We start from the raw sequence: 18,952 nt of genomic DNA, 5'->3' as shown, positions 1-18,952 counted from the left end.
AATATGTGTTGGGGCGGATCTTCAATAGATGTAAGCCCTGCCGTGAGAAATTAACCAATCGTATTCGATTATTATCTGCACATGCGTGAATAAGATAAAAAAGGGTCGTGCACTTCGTAGGAGTTAGCAATCTAGTAATATAAAAGTCTATGCGTTAAGCAGAATCCGCGAACGCTTCATGTGTCATAAACATTTGTACATGTCAACAATGCATATATATATATATTAAATATAAATAATAAATATTTATCTCTCATGAAGAGTTATATTAATTAATTGATTAATTAACGAAATTATATCTAATCAGTGCAATTTATCTTAAAATAATATGCTAACTTGGCACGTACTAGTATTGTTTATCGGTTTGATTGGTGTAATAACGTGTAATAATGCATACAATGATTTCTTCGACGAGGAATTAATGTTGAAACCTTTACCAAGTAATCACATTTATGCTTATTTTCAATTTACGACGATATGGAAGACGGATAAACATATAGAAACGCGTAAGTTATTAATACTTGAGCAGTAAGTTGAAATATACCGGGTGTCCCATTTTAAAGGACCCACTCCAATATCTCAGAAACACTGCGTTAAATCAAAAAATGTTTCCTACAAAAGTTGTAGGGTTTCGAGGGGGAGATAACATAGTAATATTCATATGACCTTGGGCGGCGTCTCCAAGGTCAAGTGAAGGTGAGAATAAATTTTTTAAATGGAAACCCATATTTTTTATTATAACATCTTTTTCTACTAATTAATTTGAACAACTTTTATCTGAAACATTTTTTTATTTTCTTCAAAATTCACCTTCTCACCTTCAAATTCTCACCTTCACTTGACCTTGGAGATGCCGCCCAAGGTCAAATGAATATGTTATGTCCCCCTCGAAACCCTACAACTTTTGTAGGAAACATTTTTCGATTTAACGCAGTGTTTCTGACAACGAGATATTTGAGTGGGTCCTTTAAAATGGGACACCTGGTATATATTCACATAAATATGTATAAAACGAAATTTTTTTAGTACAACATTCGCATCTCTTTCCGAGAGGATTGGGTGAAATCATAGCTCGTCATAATATCGACGAGTTACATGTTACTTTAACAGAAGGCTTATGGAATTATCAAAAATGGGGATATCCATTTCATGACGCTGGACCCGGTGCTGAAATTACTGCCTGGTTTAATAGAAATGTAACAAAGTAAGAAACAATCAGCAATATCAAACAATTTATATATAATATCAAATATTGTATATAAACATTTATATGTACATCGTATAATAGAGCAATTGAATCTTTGGAACCAGAAATTAAATTTTTTGAATTGCTGTAACTTTAATTTTTGATCAATTGGATACAGAATAACAATTTAAAAAAATTAAAACATATATAAATATTTTACAGCGTAGACCAAGAATGGAAAGGTCTGACAAATGCTTTAGCTGGATTACTTTGCGCATCTCTAAATTTTATTGATATATCTAATAGTATGTCACCAGAGTTTACCTTTCGTCGCACTGGATTAGTCATGGATGAAGTAATAAATGCTAGTTACTTGCGTTATTCATCGCTACCAAAGGAGATAGTTTGTACTGAAAATCTAACACCATTTAAAAAATTGTTGCCATGTGATTCCAAGGTATTCACAAACTGTAAGCCACATATATCGTTATATTTACATTGAGTCATTGTAGCGACTAATTAACTTTTTCTCTAGAGAGGTCTAGCAACATTGTTAAATTCTGCACCTATTCATAATACAAATTATCACTCCATTGGTATACATTTTCGATCAATATGTCGTGATACAACTTGCACAAGTACTTCTTTAGAGCTGCGACAGACTGTCTCTTTAATATATGATATAACGACAGACATGAATCAGGTAAATAAAATTGATGTATATAAAATCATTATTAATTTATGCACTATTCTTGATTATTAATATTTTTAATTTACATAGGATTGGTCAATACGAAAATTTTTTGGAATGGGGCTTCAAGGTGCATGTCCACTTGCAACATTAAGTAACATATATGTCGATATATCGAGTAATAATACGAATCATGTATATGAATTAACACCACCACCGAGTGCAAAAATTATTAGCTTACGTGGAGGACAGCAGAGTACAATAGCGGTATATGATGTCAGAGCCCATTCTAGTACAGGAATATTTAATATTGCTGCTATGCATAATGTACCAACTAATACTATAAATTATCCTTCAATCCTCTATGCAAATAGATATATTATTGGTATGTATTTCATTTTAAAAAAGAATTTTATAATTATATTTATAATATTTATACCTAAATATTTTCTTTTTTGTGTATTTATGTATTTATTATGTCTAGTTGAAAAATTATAATTTAAAAAATCAAATTTATTAATTAAATGTTATATAGATGAATACATTAATACACAGGTTGCTTACTATTATGTGAAGTATAATAGTAGCTTTAGAATGAAAAATAACTAAAATATCAAAACAAGATTTTATTTCTATTTTATAATAAGTATTTGTCTACTTTTAAAGTAACTACTGTTAATTTGAATGTAGGTGGAATATCTCATTTCGGATTTAAACATCTCATACTAATTTGAATTTCTCATCAAGACATCCAAAGTTGTACAAAACTCTAGTTATTTTTTCTCAAAGATTTGGAATATTATCAATCAATTCAATATTTATAAATTGCATTATTTTTTCTTCTTATAAATAAGCGATATTTTCAGTGATTGTTGAATTTATATCCTTAGAATATTATAACAGGAAAATCATCCATTTTAAAAGGCTCAATAAATTTATACACAGCATACACATATTAATAAAATTGCATAATTTTTATTTTTTAGGATATGGTCAAGAAAGAGGCAGTTTAGTGACTAAATTATATAACAATCACTGGCAGACATTAGACGTGATCTTATTAGAAAATATTCCATGGTACTTGTTAGTTTACTTACACTCTGTTACAATAACTCAAAAGGGACAACAAGTTCGTCCATGTAAGTAGAATAAAATAAAAAACATAAGATAATCTAAAGTTGACTATTATATCTATTCATTCACAGTCTATATATATATATACACAATACAAACAATCCAGTAAAGTACAAATACAAGTACAAAAGAAACTTTATTATATGAAAACTCTACAACATAGTTAAATATCGATACATACATTTGTAGTATTTATTCATAATATTGTACATTACAGTGGCGCAGCGTTATTTACCTGGAAAGGAAAGAAAAAGTCCGTATTACTTAGAATTGATCTTGCGCCTACCTCCGTATTCGGTGACGAAAATCACTATCGATATAGATTATTTATTTCTTAAATGGCAGGAATATCCACCAGACGCTAATCACGGTTTTTACATGGGACCAGCCATAATTACGGCTTTGTTACCCATAGCTAGAAATTACACCGCTCTGCCGCTCGATGGAAGTACAATCACTTCAAGGTTTGCCTTTTTATTTTAACAATTTCTCTGCCTGTCAATAATTAATAAACAAAAACGTGCGAATAATTTTTTTTTCGTCATAAACAGGATAAACTGTATAAGTAACTCATGTTGAATTACACTTGCAGCTTTAACGCTTCGAGGGACGACTATTTAGTACAATTACGAACAGAGTCCTTGCTCATCAGTCTTCCGACTCCAGACTTCAGTATGCCTTACAATGTTATATGTCTTGCATGTACGGCTGTCGCATTGGCATTTGGCCCGCTTCACAATATTTCTACGAAAAGATTGGTCTTAAAGCGTATTGAGAAGGATTGGAAAAGTAAATTGTTTTCCTTCTTCTTAGAAAGAATATTTAGAATAAAAAGAAAACAAGAATAAAATAAATTATGTAAAGTGCATTTCTCATTTAAATAAATATATTCATGTGTTCTTTGTTTATTAAATAAGTTTTACTTTAAGAGATGTGCAAGAATTTCTCTTATATGTGTGATTTCACAAATTAAAAATAATCTTTGAACTTTTTGCCTAGCGAGAAATATTGTTTTATACGCTATATAAAGCAATAGAAAATTGCTAATTAATTTCCAAACAATAATCTTGTAAATATTAGAAAGTTTCGTAATATTTACTGTGGAAAAAAATATATACAAGCACATACTGTTCTGAACTTTATATATACAAGCTTCGATTGAAGATACATCTACTTTAAAAATCAAAACTTACTTTATATTAAAAATTATAATAATACATGTACTTATATATATAATTAACTATATCTTCATACATTTTGTATATGTGACAAGTTCCTATATATTCTACAAATTTTATATTGTATATTTTTGAACTTTATATAGCTCTTGATCAATTGATCCATTCCATTCATGATGTAATTCAATTTTTATTCCTAAAGAGACGCCTGCTTTAGAATACAAAAAATAAGATGTTTTTTGAAATTTTTTTATAAAACTGCACAGCGGATCATTCTGAAACTTTTAGGCATTTATTATTAAATATTTATAAATACAACAAAAATTTTTTAGTTAAAAATATGGACTGTAGAAAAAAAATGTAAATATTTAATAATAAATGCCTAAGTTTCAGAATAATTCGTTGTAAAGTTTTTCAAAAAATTCTCAAAAAACAATCTATTTTTTGGTTCTCTAAAGCAGACGTTTCCCTTAAATAATATAGCGAAATTATAATTGCTATGTGATAATTCAGTATGAATTATTCAATTATTAATTAATCAATTAATAAAATAATAAATATGTAAGAAATGTAACACATACAAAAGCCGGATAAACTATTAATTTTAACTCAATAATAACTTATTGTATATGAATTTATTTAAAGTGCCATGATCGGAGAAAAAAAGCATACGCGTCCGTTTATTATAAACGGATAGTATTTATTCTCATTCTTATCTTCGTTCCACACGTTGATCGATAACCAGTCTATTGAGGGTACGTGGTAAATGCAAAGTTTCGCGTAAAGTCTGTTTCCGGGTCAATTTACGCAAAAGAGACTTTGCGATTGGTGAATCCGCAGCAGTCAAGGGATCTGTGTTTTCGTCGCAAGGCGCTCGATTACTTGGATCGTTTTCTTCCTCGTCGGATGAACAAAGATCAACTAGCATTATTGTACTCGGACATTTTCTCTCCTTGATTGACTTTGTAGTCTCCACATTATCCAAAGGTGATTTTACGGTAGTAAACGCGATTAAAGTCTCCTTAGCTTCTGTTGTTGCACTAATATCAGCATCTTTATCTTCTACAATGATCGGATCTAATTCATTTCCTAATGCTTTACGTTTCGAAGATACACATGCATTTTGTTCACAAGTTGCCTTCTTCGGTTTTGTTTTGCAAGCTGGTCCCACTCTTCTCATTAATAAAACTTTCCGCACATTAATGCTCTTCTGAGGACACTGATATTTTGAGGAATCCTTTTTTAGTTCGTCAATTTGTTTTTCACTCAGGCGAGTAAGAACAACATAAATAGGTCGACATGTGGCATACAGCAATTGTGATTGTATGCTCAGCACTAAAGAGAACATAAATTGTATAAGCTTTTAAAAAAAATTTCTCTGATAGATCTAATATACTATATCAACTATGGTAACTTTTATATAAGTACACAAAATGTGATGAGTAGAAGGAATATAGTATATATAATCTACATTTACAAATAAAATTATGGACATGTATGATCATATAGTCGTGCAAAGAAAGTAGTGGAAAAGCAGCATAAAACAAGAAATAATTAGTTAGGAAAAATAAAATTAAAATATACATATATAAATATATATATATTTAAATATAATACTATCTATTCCTTCTATTCATCACATTTTGTGTACTTATATCAAACAAATAATTTAAAATAATCTGTCTAATGTATAGCAAAACTCTAATATGTGTAACGTATATAATATGTATAATGTATAACAAATTTAGTGATGATGTCACTTCGATTTTTTATTTCTTTCATCTCTCAATCAATTTTTATAATTTATAATTGTTTTACAATAGTATAGCTTCTTTATTCAATGCTTTAGTTTTCATATTTATTTGTTAACATATATTTGATTGAATGAAAATTAATGTATCTTTTACATCATCACTATTCTATAATATTAAAAATATCTAAATTATTTATGAGATGAATCAAGTATATAATATTTTGTTATAAATACTACAAAATAATCAACAAAGAATCAACATTAATAGCTGAAATTATACACATACATGATCATTTGTTTCACTCCTTTCTTTCATTTCAAATATAAAATAATAAAAGAGCAATAAAAAAAAAATAGACAAAAGCAGGACAAAGAATATATGGAAGTTTCTTCAACTTAATTTTCATAACTTTGATAAATGGCAAAAAAGATATAAATAGTGGACATTGAAATATATAGTATCTAGTACAGTAAAATACATACTTGGCTTTTTAAAAGTATTCACAAATTTATATTGATGCACATAATCATTTGCCAGTTTATCCCGATTTTGTTTGTATGTTATTATCCATCTATCACAATTCACTTCTGTGTCTAGCCATTTTGGTCTGCACGAATCGTTCAATACAGGCGCAATGACGTGCCTCTCGAGTCTCTCCAATCGTTCTTGTTGCGTCTCCTCGGTCATCGCTTTCAATTTTTTTGCTAGCATTATACCGGCAGGCGATGAGAACGGGATAGTGGCATATCTTGCGAAGCTAAAGGAACTCCTAACACGCCGAGAAGTTCGTCTAACAATGCCATTATCAGGAACACTCGCATTATTTTCACAAATCGATTTAGCTTCAGTCTTATTTGAGGATAATTGGAAATATTCCAGAAATTGATCCTGTTGCAGTTCAGGTTCGACTATGGATAGATCTGGTGTGGATGAGCGCGAACCACTGCCACCATGTTCGCAACATATCTTTTCATGTTCCTAAATAATTTGACAAATAAGAAAAGTATATTAAGCATTTTATCACATAGCGTGTTTGATTTAAGAAATGAGCTATGATAAATCTCTGATACCTTCATTTTCGCGAGACCTATGAATTCGGCATCGCAATTGTCGCACAAATAAATATCATCGCATGGTGGTTGAACTATCATGGGAACTTGTTGTTGTTGTTTAGTCTTGTTTCCGTAACCCGACGAAGATGCATTATGAGATAATAATGTTCTTCGTGGACTATCATTTTTTTTGTCATAATACTGTAGATGCAGAAAACTTTCTTATTCGATTGAATCAAAAAGAACGACAGATATATAAAAGTACAGTAAAGATTTCTAGAATCTTACTATTGTTTTATATTTTAGAGTTTAGAACACAGACACATACAGACCATATTTTCATTACGAAAGGTCACTAGTAGCTTTCCTGTACTTTTGTGATATAGACTAGTTGTCGAGTCCCAATTATTAACGTATTCTAATTCTTCATGAGGATATTGTGCTAAATAAGAGCAAAAACGTAACAAATATTCACTTCTGTGATATGTGTAACATCGAAAAACCAATTTCTTCAGATTTGCCATCCAGTTCTGAAATGACATTCTCGGATCAGTACTTTTGAAAAAAATAGCTTGTAATTTTATAATATATTTCATAGTCTATAAAAGATATATAGATATTATTAAATAATAAAAAACTATTTACATCATTTATCTTTTTAGGTCTTATTAGTGGACTTGAAAACTTAACGTCCTGAGGCCACCACTTAGGTCTGTCGATAACCTTAGTGGTATCGTGGCCTAATGAACAGTGAACCATAAACAATATAAAGCGTTCCAGTTGTACCTGCGGGATAATATTCATCAATATATTATGTATGGATTCATAAATAGAATTTAAGTCATCATGCATGTAGTTTTATTTGTTTGTAACTATTCATTTACAAATTATTGTAAAATAATTCAAATTTATAGATTTATCAGAAAAGAAAAATTAAATTAAATTGTATATACCATTGTGATTTTCTCCAAAGATGTAGGATATCCATTGGCGAATAAGAGAGGAAGATTGGATACCATGGAACCCTCTTCTCTTGTTAAAGTGCTCTTATCTTCTAGATATTTATCATTAGTAGTATCATTCATTGTAATCTCGTCATTAGAAACTTGAGTTTGAGGCAGTTTTCTTAAATCATTTCTATCTCTCTCTTGCGTAGCTGATAGCCTCATATTTCCAAAATCATCAATTTTATTTCCCATTTAAGATATCCGTTGCGTGAAAGGCCCTACAATGTTTTGTGTACAGATTATTTTTTATTCTGTTAAAACTCCCTTAAATTTATAAACAATTTGATATAATTTGTCTCAATCATATAAAAACATATAGTGTAACAACTGTAATGCTAAAAAAGTAATGTTTTTAAACTATTTCATCAATGTTTAATGTTTTGCAAAAATTCGCCTTTTCTAAAATATATATATATATATATAATTAAAATTATCCTTTATAGAAACAATCTTATGAATAAGCAATTAACAAGCGACACTTAATCTCATTTGTGTGAGTGCTTTTCTATATAAAACTAAAAATACATGTTTTACAGCAAGTGCAGTAATGGCGACAAATGTGAAGCATAAGGCCCTGCGCACAATAGAGAAAATATTAGGAATAAATATTAAATATTAGGAATAAGAATTATTTTAAGATAATCAAATCGAAAAAAACTCTGATATAAAAATACAAATTCGGGTATAATATATTTATATTTGAATTTATATTTTTATATCAGAGTTTTTTCGATTTTATTATTTTAAAATAATTCTAATTCCTAATATTTTCTGTATTCTGCGCAGGGCCTAAGAATATCCATGAAACCAATTACAAATTAGCAATATTGTCTTTTGTATGTATATATATATATATATATATATATATATATATAAAATTTTTTCCGAATCTCTTTACTATCCACGAATTGTACAGAATGTAACTCAAGAACGTGATAATACATAGTTTAATCGTAAGCTTCGACTCTCAAACTCACAATTGTTTTGTGCAATAATATCGTATGTTTCAATATCTCTGTTCTTCCTTTCTTCTCAACCTGCTGCTTATATTATTTTAGAAACTTTTCACATCGCACATGCTTTTTTTTTTTTTTTTTTTTAATCAAAAAGAATTTAGAAAACTTACTTACTAATCAAATTCGTAACTTTTATAGACACACGCACAGGAAGGACTTCATACGTAACAATTATTATGTATCCCTTGTAATGAACGAACATGGGAATAATTTTTACGCATCTTTGCCGTCAGAATATAAACTCAACAAAGTCAATATATATATATATAATATATGTATATATATATATATATATATATATATATATATATATATATATATATATATATATATGTTGGGTTTACTCCGTATCAAACTAAACTCTTTTCCCTGAGAGTTATCCTCGTTCTCAGGAACTTGGCGCTGCGTCCTATTATTTTTTTCTCCGAAAACGGATATTTCCTGTTCGACGAGGAAGTCAACTCTTTCGTGACACTTGGATGCAACTCGCACGTCCAACACAATTGGTTGCCACCCAAACAGCGCGGGAGAGCTTTTCTCTGCAGTGGGGAGGTCGATGGCGACCGACAGACACTCGCGAGACAAACACGTTCGGTCGGAAATGGATCGCGATTGCGAGCGGAATTCCTGGAAATTAAGTTCCACGATCCGCCAAGTTTCCGCCGATCGACTTGACAGTTGCTTCTCTTCCGCACTTGGCCGTGTCAAAGCCGAAGAACCTGAGATGGCGACACGTCACGTCGACCCCGTCTGCTTCCTTTCCCGCCTCCTATAGAATTTCGAGTCGAGATTCGCCTGTAACGAAATTTCGTCCTCGAAGATCGACGGAAATTGGATAACTATTGCGACGCTCTAATGTAAATCAAATTTTCGTGACGATAAAAAAACGAACGGAAAGCACAGAAAAAAATGGCGTGCGATGTCGAAAAGCAACTTTGCGATGCGCATGCGCTGTACTTGAGAAAATTAAAAATGTACTTTTTATATTTTTAAATACAATTTTGCTTTTTTTTTTTTCTTTTTCATCTGTCAAATTCTAGCCTTGACAATTTGAGAAATATGAAAATTTGTCCATATGTCCGCTATTTTCGCAAATGATGCTTTTCAAAATCGCTAGGTGACGTGCAGTGCCGTAACTAGGCAGGGGCAACAGGGGCACAGGCCCAGGGCCCTGGACAAAGAGGGGGCCTTGAAATGAAACTGAAAAAAAAAAATTGTTCAAATATATTTTCAAATTTTAAATTTTAAATTGGAGAAGAACGATTATCCAATCTTTCCATAATTTCGATTGAATATAATATTGTTAAAGATATTAATTATCATGATATAATCAATGAATTTACTGCAATAAAAGCCAGAAAAGTGCAATTAAAATAATAATTTTTATTTATAAATATGAAATAAATATGAATGATCTTATATATATCTTATCTTATTTCTTGTGTACACAAAAATTATTTATAAACAATTGTTATATCGTTTTCGTTTTATTATTTTTCCCCCAAAATAATTAAGGGGTTGAAAAATAAAACTTTGTCCAGGGCACATAAAAAGCTAGTTACGGCACTGGCAGTGCCGTAACTAGGCAGGGGCACAGGCCCAGGGCCCTGGACAAAGAGGAGGCCTTGAAATAAAACTGAAAAAAAAGAAATTGTTCAAATATATTTTCAAATTTTAAATTTTAAATTGGAGAAGAACGATTATCCAATCTTTCCATAATTTCGATTGAATATAATATTGTTAAATATATTAATTATGATGATATAATCAATGAATTTGCTGCAATGAAAGCCAGAAAAGTGCAATTAAAATAATTATTTTTATTTATAAATATGAAATAAATATGAATGATCTTATATATATCATATCTTATTTCTTGTGTATACAAAAATTATTTATAAACAATTGTTATATCGTTTTCGTTTTATTATTTTTCCCCCAAAATAATTAAGGGCTTGAAAAATAAAACCTTGCCCGGGGCACATAAAAAGTTAGTTACGGCACTGGTGACGTATCGGATGTCAAAGCGCGGCCAATGAGAACTCGTTTTCGAAAAAGAAACTCTGTGATTGGCTACTCCGAAATACGATCTATTGTGGAACAGTCTCTGTTTTTGACGATTCTTATTAATTGTTTTACATCAATAACGAAGTCAAAGAATAAGTAAGTAAATTAAAAACGAAACCAATCTCTAGGTTACTATTTCGACATATAGAAAAAATTGCTTTAAAATTATAATATTACTGCAAATCGATTTTGATATATTTTATTGAGCGATTTAATAAATAGTGGACAAGAAGTGTATATTAAACAATTTTAGAGCACACAAATTTAATTGTATTTTTTCTCGCATTTTTTACAACTTTACTTTATTTCGAAGTCTATTTAATTTTAATATTCTTCAACATGTTTTGAGAAATTTTCTTTGAACATAACCTTGTTAAAGTGTTTGCTTCCCATTCTTAGTTATTTTAATATATTGTATTTAAAAATTAGATTATTTTTAACGCAATAAAATAATATGTAATTTTTTAAATATTAATATTTATATACAATACACACTTTCTCAATATCTACATTGTTTCATAGAATAAAAACTATAAAGTTTAACTGCACAGATTTTTATAAACTAGATATATAATATCTTCTTGGAAAATAGATATATAAGATAATTTATAATACTTTAATATTAACATTCTGTATCTTTAGTATTTATATTTTTTATTTATATATTTATGTGCGCGTGTGTATTGTATGCATAAATACATGTATACATATTTATGAAATGATTTCAACACATGTTAGTGCGATAATAATGTATAACAAGGATTACTTATTTCATGCATAAAATATAGAGCTTCTTTTAATGTCTGTAAATCTAAAACAAGTTGCGCAAAAGTAGGCCTCTTAAATGGCGCTGCATTCCAACAAGAACACATAATATTATACATATCATGAGAAACAATACTAGGACAGGCTAAGCGACATTTAGCCTGAGTTAAATGACGCAGCAAATCATCATCTTGTATATTAGAGTATGGAAGAGAGCCTAGAGTTCCAATCTCCCAAAGAACAACACTAAACGACCAAACATCACTTTTGGAAGAAAAAGCACGATCGCGTACAGCTTCTGGTGACATCCAACGTATTGGAAGTTGACGAACTTTTCCCTCTATATTATTTATCACATATATTCCATTTCGAGATAAACCAAAATCAGAAACCTACATCAAATCAATTCTTATAATATTTTTCAAATCAATTTTTAAATAATTATAATACAGGATAAAACAGAATACACTACCTTAAGCGTTAGATCTGAAGTGAGGAGGATGTTTCTTGCTGCCAAATCCCTATGTGTGATTCCTTTACTTTCTAAATGCTCCATTCCTTTTGCAATATCGAGTGCAAATTTGATAAATTGTTGCTTGTTAATTTCACCATATAAATCTTCATCTCTCTTTTTGCTCTTTTCAATAATATTTGTATATCCAGGTACAGTCTTTTCAAAACAGTACCAAGACATATCGTCCAATTCAGTCTCTCTTCTAGAATGCAGATATGCGAGCAAATCTCCACCTTCCATGTATTCTAAAAGTATGCATGTAGGATTATCTGGTAAAGTGCAACAACCTATAAGGCTCACTAAATGCGGGTGAGAACCAGCTGCTTTCATCATTTTGATTTCTTCCAATAATTGATGTCTAGCTTCAGGTTCATTGGATGTATCGGAGCATTGCAACATTTTAACAGCTACTAATGTTTCTTCATTATTATTCAAGCTGCCCAAATATACTCTGCCAAACTGTCCTTTTCCTAATTCATTTATAAAATTTATACATTTGTATGGCACTTCAAACTCATTATTTTGTATTTTGCAACAATTTGGTATTTCCTGCAATAAATTTCATGAATGCATTTGAAATTTCAAATTTGTCTATAATAATTTGATATTTTTTTCATATACCTCTGACTTTTGCTCGACATATATACCAGTATTGCTCTGGGAAATTAAATTTGGCCATTGAGCCAACTTATAAACAGAAAATCCAGATATAGTTTGTCTGCTATCAAAAATATAAATTTTGAGCATATATATATTGATAAAAATAAAGAAAAAAATAGTTTGAAAACTTGCTACTTTACTGTTTAAATGGCCATATGAGTTGATGCCTTGTTTTATTACGTATTGACACAATGCTGAAAAATCCTAATATAACACAAATAGCAACACCAGCAAGCAACAGCCACTGCAACATAATTATATTATGTTAATTTCATACTTACAAAGTAATTGTCAACGAATATTTTTGTAAAAAGATATATACAACAACATTGCCATTTAATGTCTCAATTTCGTCTATATTAATTATAGTGAAACTGCCTGGAGTTCCTGAACAACCTCGGTGATCTACTGCCTCCACTAATATTTTGTATCCATTTTTCATTTTTATATGCTGATCGTTAATCTTTAAATCCCAATTAAAAGTATTTTTTGTAGAGGCTACGTTACTTATTTTCGTAATATTGTATATAAAATGCCCTGCTTTTGATGTTGATAATGGTACGCCAATACTGGAACATATATACATTATATTATGTCACATACATATATATTCTAAACATGCGCAACAAATAATATGAGAATCAAACAATTAGATGAGATCTTATATACCTGATAATGTAGGAGTGAATGTAAGAACTATTTGACGTGATATTCCAATTTATAGCAACATTTCTTTTTATTTGAATTACTTCTATTTTTGGAATTGGCAAGGTCACTTTTGCATCTACGCAACTGCATTGTTTTATACATTTTGGAACTGTATAGATGACCTATGTAATACAATATATTTAGAAAACCATGTATACACAATGTATATGTGTGTGTTTTTAATCTTACCTCGGGCAACTTTCCTACAAGTTTAGTTCTTGGATTGGCATACACTTGTATCTTATATGTACAATTCGGACGTATTTGTATCTCCGGCATGTTATTCAGTAATTTATTTTGCGGTACTAATAAGCTCAATAAACTTTTATTTTGCACATTATAGAATGCAGAACTTTCTACACATTCTATCTTATTTTTATTAGTTTCTTTTGGAATGCTTGTAATTATAATGCTGTAATATGCAAACATATTTAAATATGTATGTATATATAATAATAATTTAAATATTTAAGTGAGCCTTATAGATACCAACACTTATTGAAAAATTTATTATAGTTTACCTGTATGAAGAAGGTTGTTTTCCCTCTTTTGGTGGCGCCCAGGATATGTTCAATTTGAACACATTGTCAGTTTCAAGACTTCCATCCCTTAAAGCATATACTGTAATATTTTCCACGATGCCAGCAAATCTCATTGTATTATTTGCATTTATTATACATATTGTCTCAGGACATAAAAACAATATAATAACTATGTTATATATTAAAATCCTTTTGCACTGTGCGAGCATCTCATTTTATAATAGAAACCACTATATAAACAATTTAGAAGTTATACATTTTATTTTGTCACTATACACACTTTTTTTCAAAACTTGTTTAAAACAAGATTTCTATATATTATATATTGTTTACACTTTGTTTTTTATTAAACAATAAGAAATCTATACTTTATTTTTTTAAATACTGTGCTTTGTTTCAATTTCAAAGTCTAAATAAAATTATCTCTAGCAAAACTTATCTGGACAACACTTATCTGATAATTTTATTTTAAGTACTTAAGAATCTTGCAATTTCCTGATGATAAAGTGATAAATACACTGTGAGGAATTTTAATTGTAAATATCATATTATTTAATTAACGAATTAATAATTAAATAATAATCACAATTAAAAACTAATGTATCAGATTTATTCGTATTAATAATTTAAAAAATCAACACACACATACATTTATATATATATATATATATATATATATATATATATTATATATAAATTTTATATTATAAATTTACATAATATAATTTAATATGGATTATTTTAATATATATATAACTTTAAAATGTCTTATTTAATGTTTCAGGAACCAAATGGCCTCGGCTACGATGTCGCCAACTGATGATGACGAGCTCACTCTCCCTCGTGCGTCGATTAATAAAATAATCAAAGAAATCTTACCCCACGTGCGAGTTGCAAACGAATCTAGAGAGCTCATCCTGAACTGTTGTACAGAATTCATTCATTTATTGTCTTCCGAGGCGAATGAAATCTGTAATCAACAGCAGAAGAAAACTATAAACGCAGAACACGTTTTACAAGCACTTGAAAAACTAGGCTTTGGCGATTATAATGCGGAAGCGGAAGCTGTATTACGAGACTGCAAGGCTGTAGCGGCTAAAAGAAGGCGTCAAAGTACTAGATTAGAGAATTTAGGAATTCCAGAAGAGGAATTATTGCGACAACAACAAGAACTATTTGCTAAGGCAAGAGAGGAACAAGCAGTCGCAGAGCAACAACAATGGCAGCAATTACAGGCTGTTGCACAAATGGCATCCATGCAGCAAGTTGACAGTGAACAGGAAGATTATTCATAAAATTCAAAGACAAGATTTATATTTAAAGACAATTTCGCACACACACATACACACACACACACACACACACACACACAATTTTGTACTTTAAGAGCAAAATATTTCTAATATATCGAACAAAATATTGAGAATAGATATTGAAGAAAATCAATCGATGAAAATAATAGCAATTAAAAAATATTAAATATAAAAGAAAAACGACAAAAATTATATGCAAACTCATAAAAGAGTTAATTCTATATTATAATTATACTTTAAGCGCTTTATTTTTATTTATCATAATTTATAAAAGCAATGTATCATATAATAAAGTAAAATAAACCTTTATCTCTTCTTTATAAACAGCCGTTTTTAAGTTTAAGGCATTAGTCTTCCATATTCAGAAGATAGATGGCTTTTCTTTATTGCTTCCATGACTTTTGAAACATAATGGTACCTATCAATAACATTGCATTATTTTATGTATATATCTTATGTATAATTAATTAGAAAAAGTTAGACTCTTATGTATTTTCTTTATTCATCAAGACGAAATTAATTCTATTCTTGACTTTTTTACTCATATTTTAAATGTTGAATCAAAATTCAGGAAATGAGAAAAAAAATTAAGAATAGATAAGAAAATTCATTCTTAAGATTATAATAATTTGATTAAAATCAAAATAATAAATCTAAAGTAATATTACCAGCTTTTTTCTGTTAATACAGTCGGCGTCATTGGATTCCTAGTAACTCCATGTATCTTCGTTCGTAATTTGTCTATGAGAGATTTTCCATTTTCACAATATATCATATCTTCTATAACAAATGTATCAAATATTAATACAATTTTCTATAAATTAACTTAAAGAGTGGATTTTTACCTTCTTTTGTTGATGGTATTAAAAATAAATTTAAACCATTTTCTGTTGAACAATGGCTCATATTTATACCACTATGAGTTTGTAGTCTAGAACTTGAAAATATTTTATTATAAAACTCCTGGAAAAAAATTAAAAAATACAATAATTCTGAAAATGTAAGCACACTTAAATAATTAAATTTTTAGAACATTAATGGAATTATATATATATATATATATATGCAATCAATTTAAAGTAAAAAAAAAGCAACTGAAAAATCTATAATCTTATTAGTGAAAATTTAATAATAGTGAAAAAGAAATGCAAGAAACGAAATAAGTTTTAAAAAATTTAGCTAATTAAGAATTATATAATAAAGCAGTAAAAAAGATAAGGACTGAGAAAATACAGGTTTGTGACTATATTATAAAAAATAAAGTATATATTTAATAATATAATGTATATGATTGCACACACCTTTATTTGGTCAATATTAGTTGGCATAAAATCTTGTAGTCCTACTTTGTTATGCAAAAATACAACATGTGGATAATATTCTACATAATCTTGATCCATAATAGTTGTTGAAGATGGTTTTAACATTTCTGCAGTTTGTAAAAATCTATAAGAGAGAAATAGAGATGTTAATTAATCAATATAAACTTTATAACAAAACTTTAGTTGTTATATTTTCAAGAAATTAACAAATATTTTTTCATTTTACAATTACCTTACTAAATTTGGATCAATAAACCAATCTTGCACAAATATAATAACATGACATACTGAAAATAGGAATGCTGCAAATTGGAGAGATTGTAACTCCAAATTAGAATCGGTATTCACAAAATCAGTTGCAGCTTTTTTTTGATCAAAACATACAGAGTAGTCGGTTACAAGTCCAGAAAGAATTGGTTGTGTATCTAGATATATTACCCTATTTTTACTTATGAAAAAATCTATTCCGGTAGTACAATTTGTTGCATCACTTTCATAATGTGATAAATCTTGTACTTGAAAAATGTTGGATCTAATTATGTTAAAAATTATTAAAATAGCATTATAATTTTGATGAGAAAACTAAAAGTAACATAAGAAGTAAATGCATTACATACGAGTAATTTGATGTTAGTAGTGACATAATTGTTGATTTGCCAACACTTTGTGCACCTAGACATCCAACGACTAGAAAGTCTTGTTGATCACACAGATAATCCAGTGGATTCTCACATAGTTGCATGTTTTCATCCATAAATTTGATGCAAGTACTCATCTCAGGACATGTCGAAAATATACGGATTGCTAAAATATACATGTTTATATTACTTTTATACTTTTACCAAAAGTAACGAGTAATTTTTTTATAAATTAAAACTTATTATTGAAAAAAGAAGTATTTTAATTTTTTTTTTTACCTATAATTCGTCTTTTAAATAACAAAGTTTTAATTTATAAAAAAATGGTTATATAAATTGCTTTGTATATTAATAATTACAATCGGGTATTTTTGTTGGTGCTCCTGAAGATATATCAGTATCCTTCCTACAAAATTCTCGCTAAATTATCTAGTATATCGTAACACATGACAAAATGTATAAATTAATAATTATTGCAATCAATAAATATTATACTTGTGCCCATTGCGTTGGCTTGGAGAAACAGCTCTACTTTCACCTTCCCGAGTTTTTAATATAAATGTTGGCCGCTCTACGATTTTAATTAAAGTCTTACTTTCTCCGTCTTTAATTTCTGAATCTTTTGATGTCGTCGGCAACATTATAACATATCTTCTTCTTCTTCTCTCGTTAGCTATTTTTTTCCTCTAAAAGTCACGTGAAAAACTTCTAAGGTTATAAGAGCAAACACAAACAAGCTGTCAAAACATTCTTTGGGCGCGATTTCATGAAACGAAAAGCCAGTGCCGTAACTAGGCAGGGGCAACAGGGGCACAGGCCCTGGGCCCAGAACGAAGAAGGGGCCTTGAAATAAAACTGAACAAAAAATTGTTTAAATATAATATTTGCAAATTTTTAATTTCTTATCTTATTTCTTGTGTACACAAAAATTATTTATAAACAATTGTTATATCGTTTTCGCTTTATTATTATTTTTCCCCCCAAATAATTAAGGAGTTGAAAAATAAAACCTTGCCCAGGGCACATAAAAAGCTAGTTACGGCACTGGCAGTGCCGTAACTAGGGAGGGGCAACAGGGGCACAGGCCCAGGGCCCTGAACAAAAAGGGGGCCTTGAAATGAAACTGAAAAAAAAAAAATTGTTCAAATATAATATTTTCAAATTTTAAATTTTAAATTGGAGAAGAACGATTATCCAATCTTTCCATAATTTCGATTGAATATAATATTGTTAAAGATATTAATTATGATGATATAATCAATGAATTTGCTGCAATGAAAGCCAAAAAAGTGCAATTAAAATAATTATTTTTATTTATAAATATGAAATAAATATGAATGATCTTATATATCTTATCTTATTTCTTGTATACACAAAAATTATTTATAAACAATTGTTATATCGT

At 29.1% G+C, this 18,952-nt stretch overlaps 5 protein-coding genes across 9 annotated transcripts; 2 read left to right on the top strand and 3 right to left on the bottom strand.

Annotated features, from left to right (window-relative positions):
• The first annotated feature begins 145 nt into the window (after window positions 1-145).
• On the top strand, window positions 146-3,881 carry Pig-t (phosphatidylinositol glycan anchor biosynthesis class T). Its single transcript, XM_083041443.1, has 8 exons — window positions 146-506; window positions 1,027-1,204; window positions 1,409-1,643; window positions 1,722-1,889; window positions 1,968-2,262; window positions 2,864-3,016; window positions 3,229-3,475; window positions 3,604-3,881. The coding sequence occupies exons 1-8, from the start codon at window positions 329-331 to the stop codon at window positions 3,857-3,859; spliced, it is 1,710 nt and encodes a 569-aa protein (XP_082897569.1). The 5' UTR covers window positions 146-328; the 3' UTR covers window positions 3,860-3,881.
• Window positions 3,129-9,945, bottom strand: Ova (ovaries absent). Of its 3 annotated transcripts, XM_083041441.1 has the most exons (8): window positions 9,133-9,945; window positions 8,980-9,042; window positions 7,949-8,220; window positions 7,641-7,781; window positions 7,328-7,525; window positions 7,014-7,196; window positions 6,426-6,921; window positions 3,129-5,524 (listed from the first exon to the last, which is right to left on the bottom strand). In XM_083041441.1, exons 3-8 carry the CDS (start codon window positions 8,192-8,194, stop codon window positions 4,902-4,904), a joined length of 1,887 nt encoding a protein of 628 aa, XP_082897567.1. In that variant the 5' UTR covers window positions 8,195-8,220; window positions 8,980-9,042; window positions 9,133-9,945; the 3' UTR covers window positions 3,129-4,901. The 3 variants fall into 3 exon arrangements, with proteins under 3 accessions (XP_082897567.1, XP_082897568.1, XP_082897566.1); XM_083041442.1 differs by lacking the exon at window positions 8,980-9,042 and having other exon boundaries at window positions 9,129-9,945; XM_083041440.1 differs by lacking the exon at window positions 8,980-9,042.
• A 1,777-nt stretch (window positions 9,946-11,722) lies between these two features.
• On the bottom strand, window positions 11,723-14,591 carry LOC145938461 (uncharacterized). 2 transcript variants are annotated; one of them, XM_083042127.1, is made up of 8 exons: window positions 14,254-14,591; window positions 13,922-14,144; window positions 13,694-13,854; window positions 13,347-13,593; window positions 13,165-13,268; window positions 12,986-13,085; window positions 12,323-12,913; window positions 11,723-12,242 (listed from the first exon to the last, which is right to left on the bottom strand). In XM_083042127.1, exons 1-8 carry the CDS (start codon window positions 14,481-14,483, stop codon window positions 11,820-11,822), a joined length of 2,079 nt encoding a protein of 692 aa, XP_082898253.1. In that variant the 5' UTR covers window positions 14,484-14,591; the 3' UTR covers window positions 11,723-11,819. The 2 variants fall into 2 exon arrangements, with proteins under 2 accessions (XP_082898253.1, XP_082898254.1); XM_083042128.1 differs by having other exon boundaries at window positions 12,986-13,082.
• A 474-nt stretch (window positions 14,592-15,065) lies between these two features.
• On the top strand, window positions 15,066-15,896 carry Nc2beta (negative cofactor 2beta). The gene has a single exon (XM_083042131.1). It carries the CDS (start codon window positions 15,066-15,068, stop codon window positions 15,567-15,569), a length of 504 nt encoding a protein of 167 aa, XP_082898257.1. The 3' UTR covers window positions 15,570-15,896.
• On the bottom strand, window positions 15,107-18,292 carry LOC145938462 (nonsense-mediated mRNA decay factor SMG9). 2 transcript variants are annotated; one of them, XM_083042130.1, is made up of 9 exons: window positions 18,043-18,292; window positions 17,907-17,953; window positions 17,527-17,713; window positions 17,142-17,441; window positions 16,889-17,033; window positions 16,433-16,550; window positions 16,256-16,364; window positions 15,892-16,005; window positions 15,107-15,244 (listed from the first exon to the last, which is right to left on the bottom strand). In XM_083042130.1, exons 1-8 carry the CDS (start codon window positions 18,186-18,188, stop codon window positions 15,927-15,929), a joined length of 1,131 nt encoding a protein of 376 aa, XP_082898256.1. In that variant the 5' UTR covers window positions 18,189-18,292; the 3' UTR covers window positions 15,107-15,244; window positions 15,892-15,926. The 2 variants fall into 2 exon arrangements, with proteins under 2 accessions (XP_082898256.1, XP_082898255.1); XM_083042129.1 differs by having other exon boundaries at window positions 16,256-16,367; window positions 18,043-18,291.
• Window positions 18,293-18,952: the final 660 nt, after the last annotated feature.

This window comes from Prenolepis imparis, unplaced genomic scaffold (genome assembly GCF_030444845.1).
Source record: "Prenolepis imparis isolate NDT839.2.m4 unplaced genomic scaffold, iyPreImpa1.0 SCAF_7, whole genome shotgun sequence".
Classification (NCBI taxonomy): Eukaryota; Metazoa; Arthropoda; class Insecta; order Hymenoptera; family Formicidae; genus Prenolepis; species Prenolepis imparis.
This window is presented reverse-complemented; position numbering and strand designations above follow the sequence as displayed.

Bases quoted from the DNA above. Each gene is read 5' to 3' on its own strand.
- LOC145938461 (XM_083042127.1), bottom strand. From the start codon at position 14,483: ATGCTCGCACAGTGCAAAAGGATTTTAATATATAACATAGTTATTATA. The intron at 12,914-12,985 runs GTATATGAAAAA...AATTTATTGCAG, and splicing joins ATGTCGAGCAAAAGTCAGAG to GAAATACCAAATTGTTGCAA. The intron at 12,243-12,322 runs GTAGTGTATTCT...GATTTGATGTAG, and splicing joins CTTCAGATCTAACGCTTAAG to GTTTCTGATTTTGGTTTATC.
- Pig-t (XM_083041443.1), top strand. From the start codon at position 329: ATGCTAACTTGGCACGTACTAGTATTGTTTATCGGTTTGATTGGTGTA. The intron at 1,205-1,408 runs GTAAGAAACAAT...AATATTTTACAG, and splicing joins TTTAATAGAAATGTAACAAA to CGTAGACCAAGAATGGAAAG. The intron at 1,890-1,967 runs GTAAATAAAATT...TAATTTACATAG, and splicing joins TAACGACAGACATGAATCAG to GATTGGTCAATACGAAAATT.
- LOC145938462 (XM_083042129.1), bottom strand. From the start codon at position 18,188: ATGTTGCCGACGACATCAAAAGATTCAGAAATTAAAGACGGAGAAAGT. The intron at 17,714-17,906 runs GTAATTATTAAT...TGTATATTTTAG, and splicing joins ACCAACAAAAATACCCGATT to CAATCCGTATATTTTCGACA. The intron at 17,034-17,141 runs GTAATTGTAAAA...TCTCTCTTATAG, and splicing joins ATTGATCCAAATTTAGTAAG to ATTTTTACAAACTGCAGAAA.
- Ova (XM_083041442.1), bottom strand. From the start codon at position 8,194: ATGGGAAATAAAATTGATGATTTTGGAAATATGAGGCTATCAGCTACG. The intron at 7,782-7,948 runs GTATATACAATT...ATTATCCCGCAG, and splicing joins CTTTGGAGAAAATCACAATG to GTACAACTGGAACGCTTTAT. The intron at 7,526-7,640 runs GTAAATAGTTTT...ATGTCATTTCAG, and splicing joins GACCTAAAAAGATAAATGAT to AACTGGATGGCAAATCTGAA.
- Nc2beta (XM_083042131.1), top strand. From the start codon at position 15,066: ATGGCCTCGGCTACGATGTCGCCAACTGATGATGACGAGCTCACTCTC.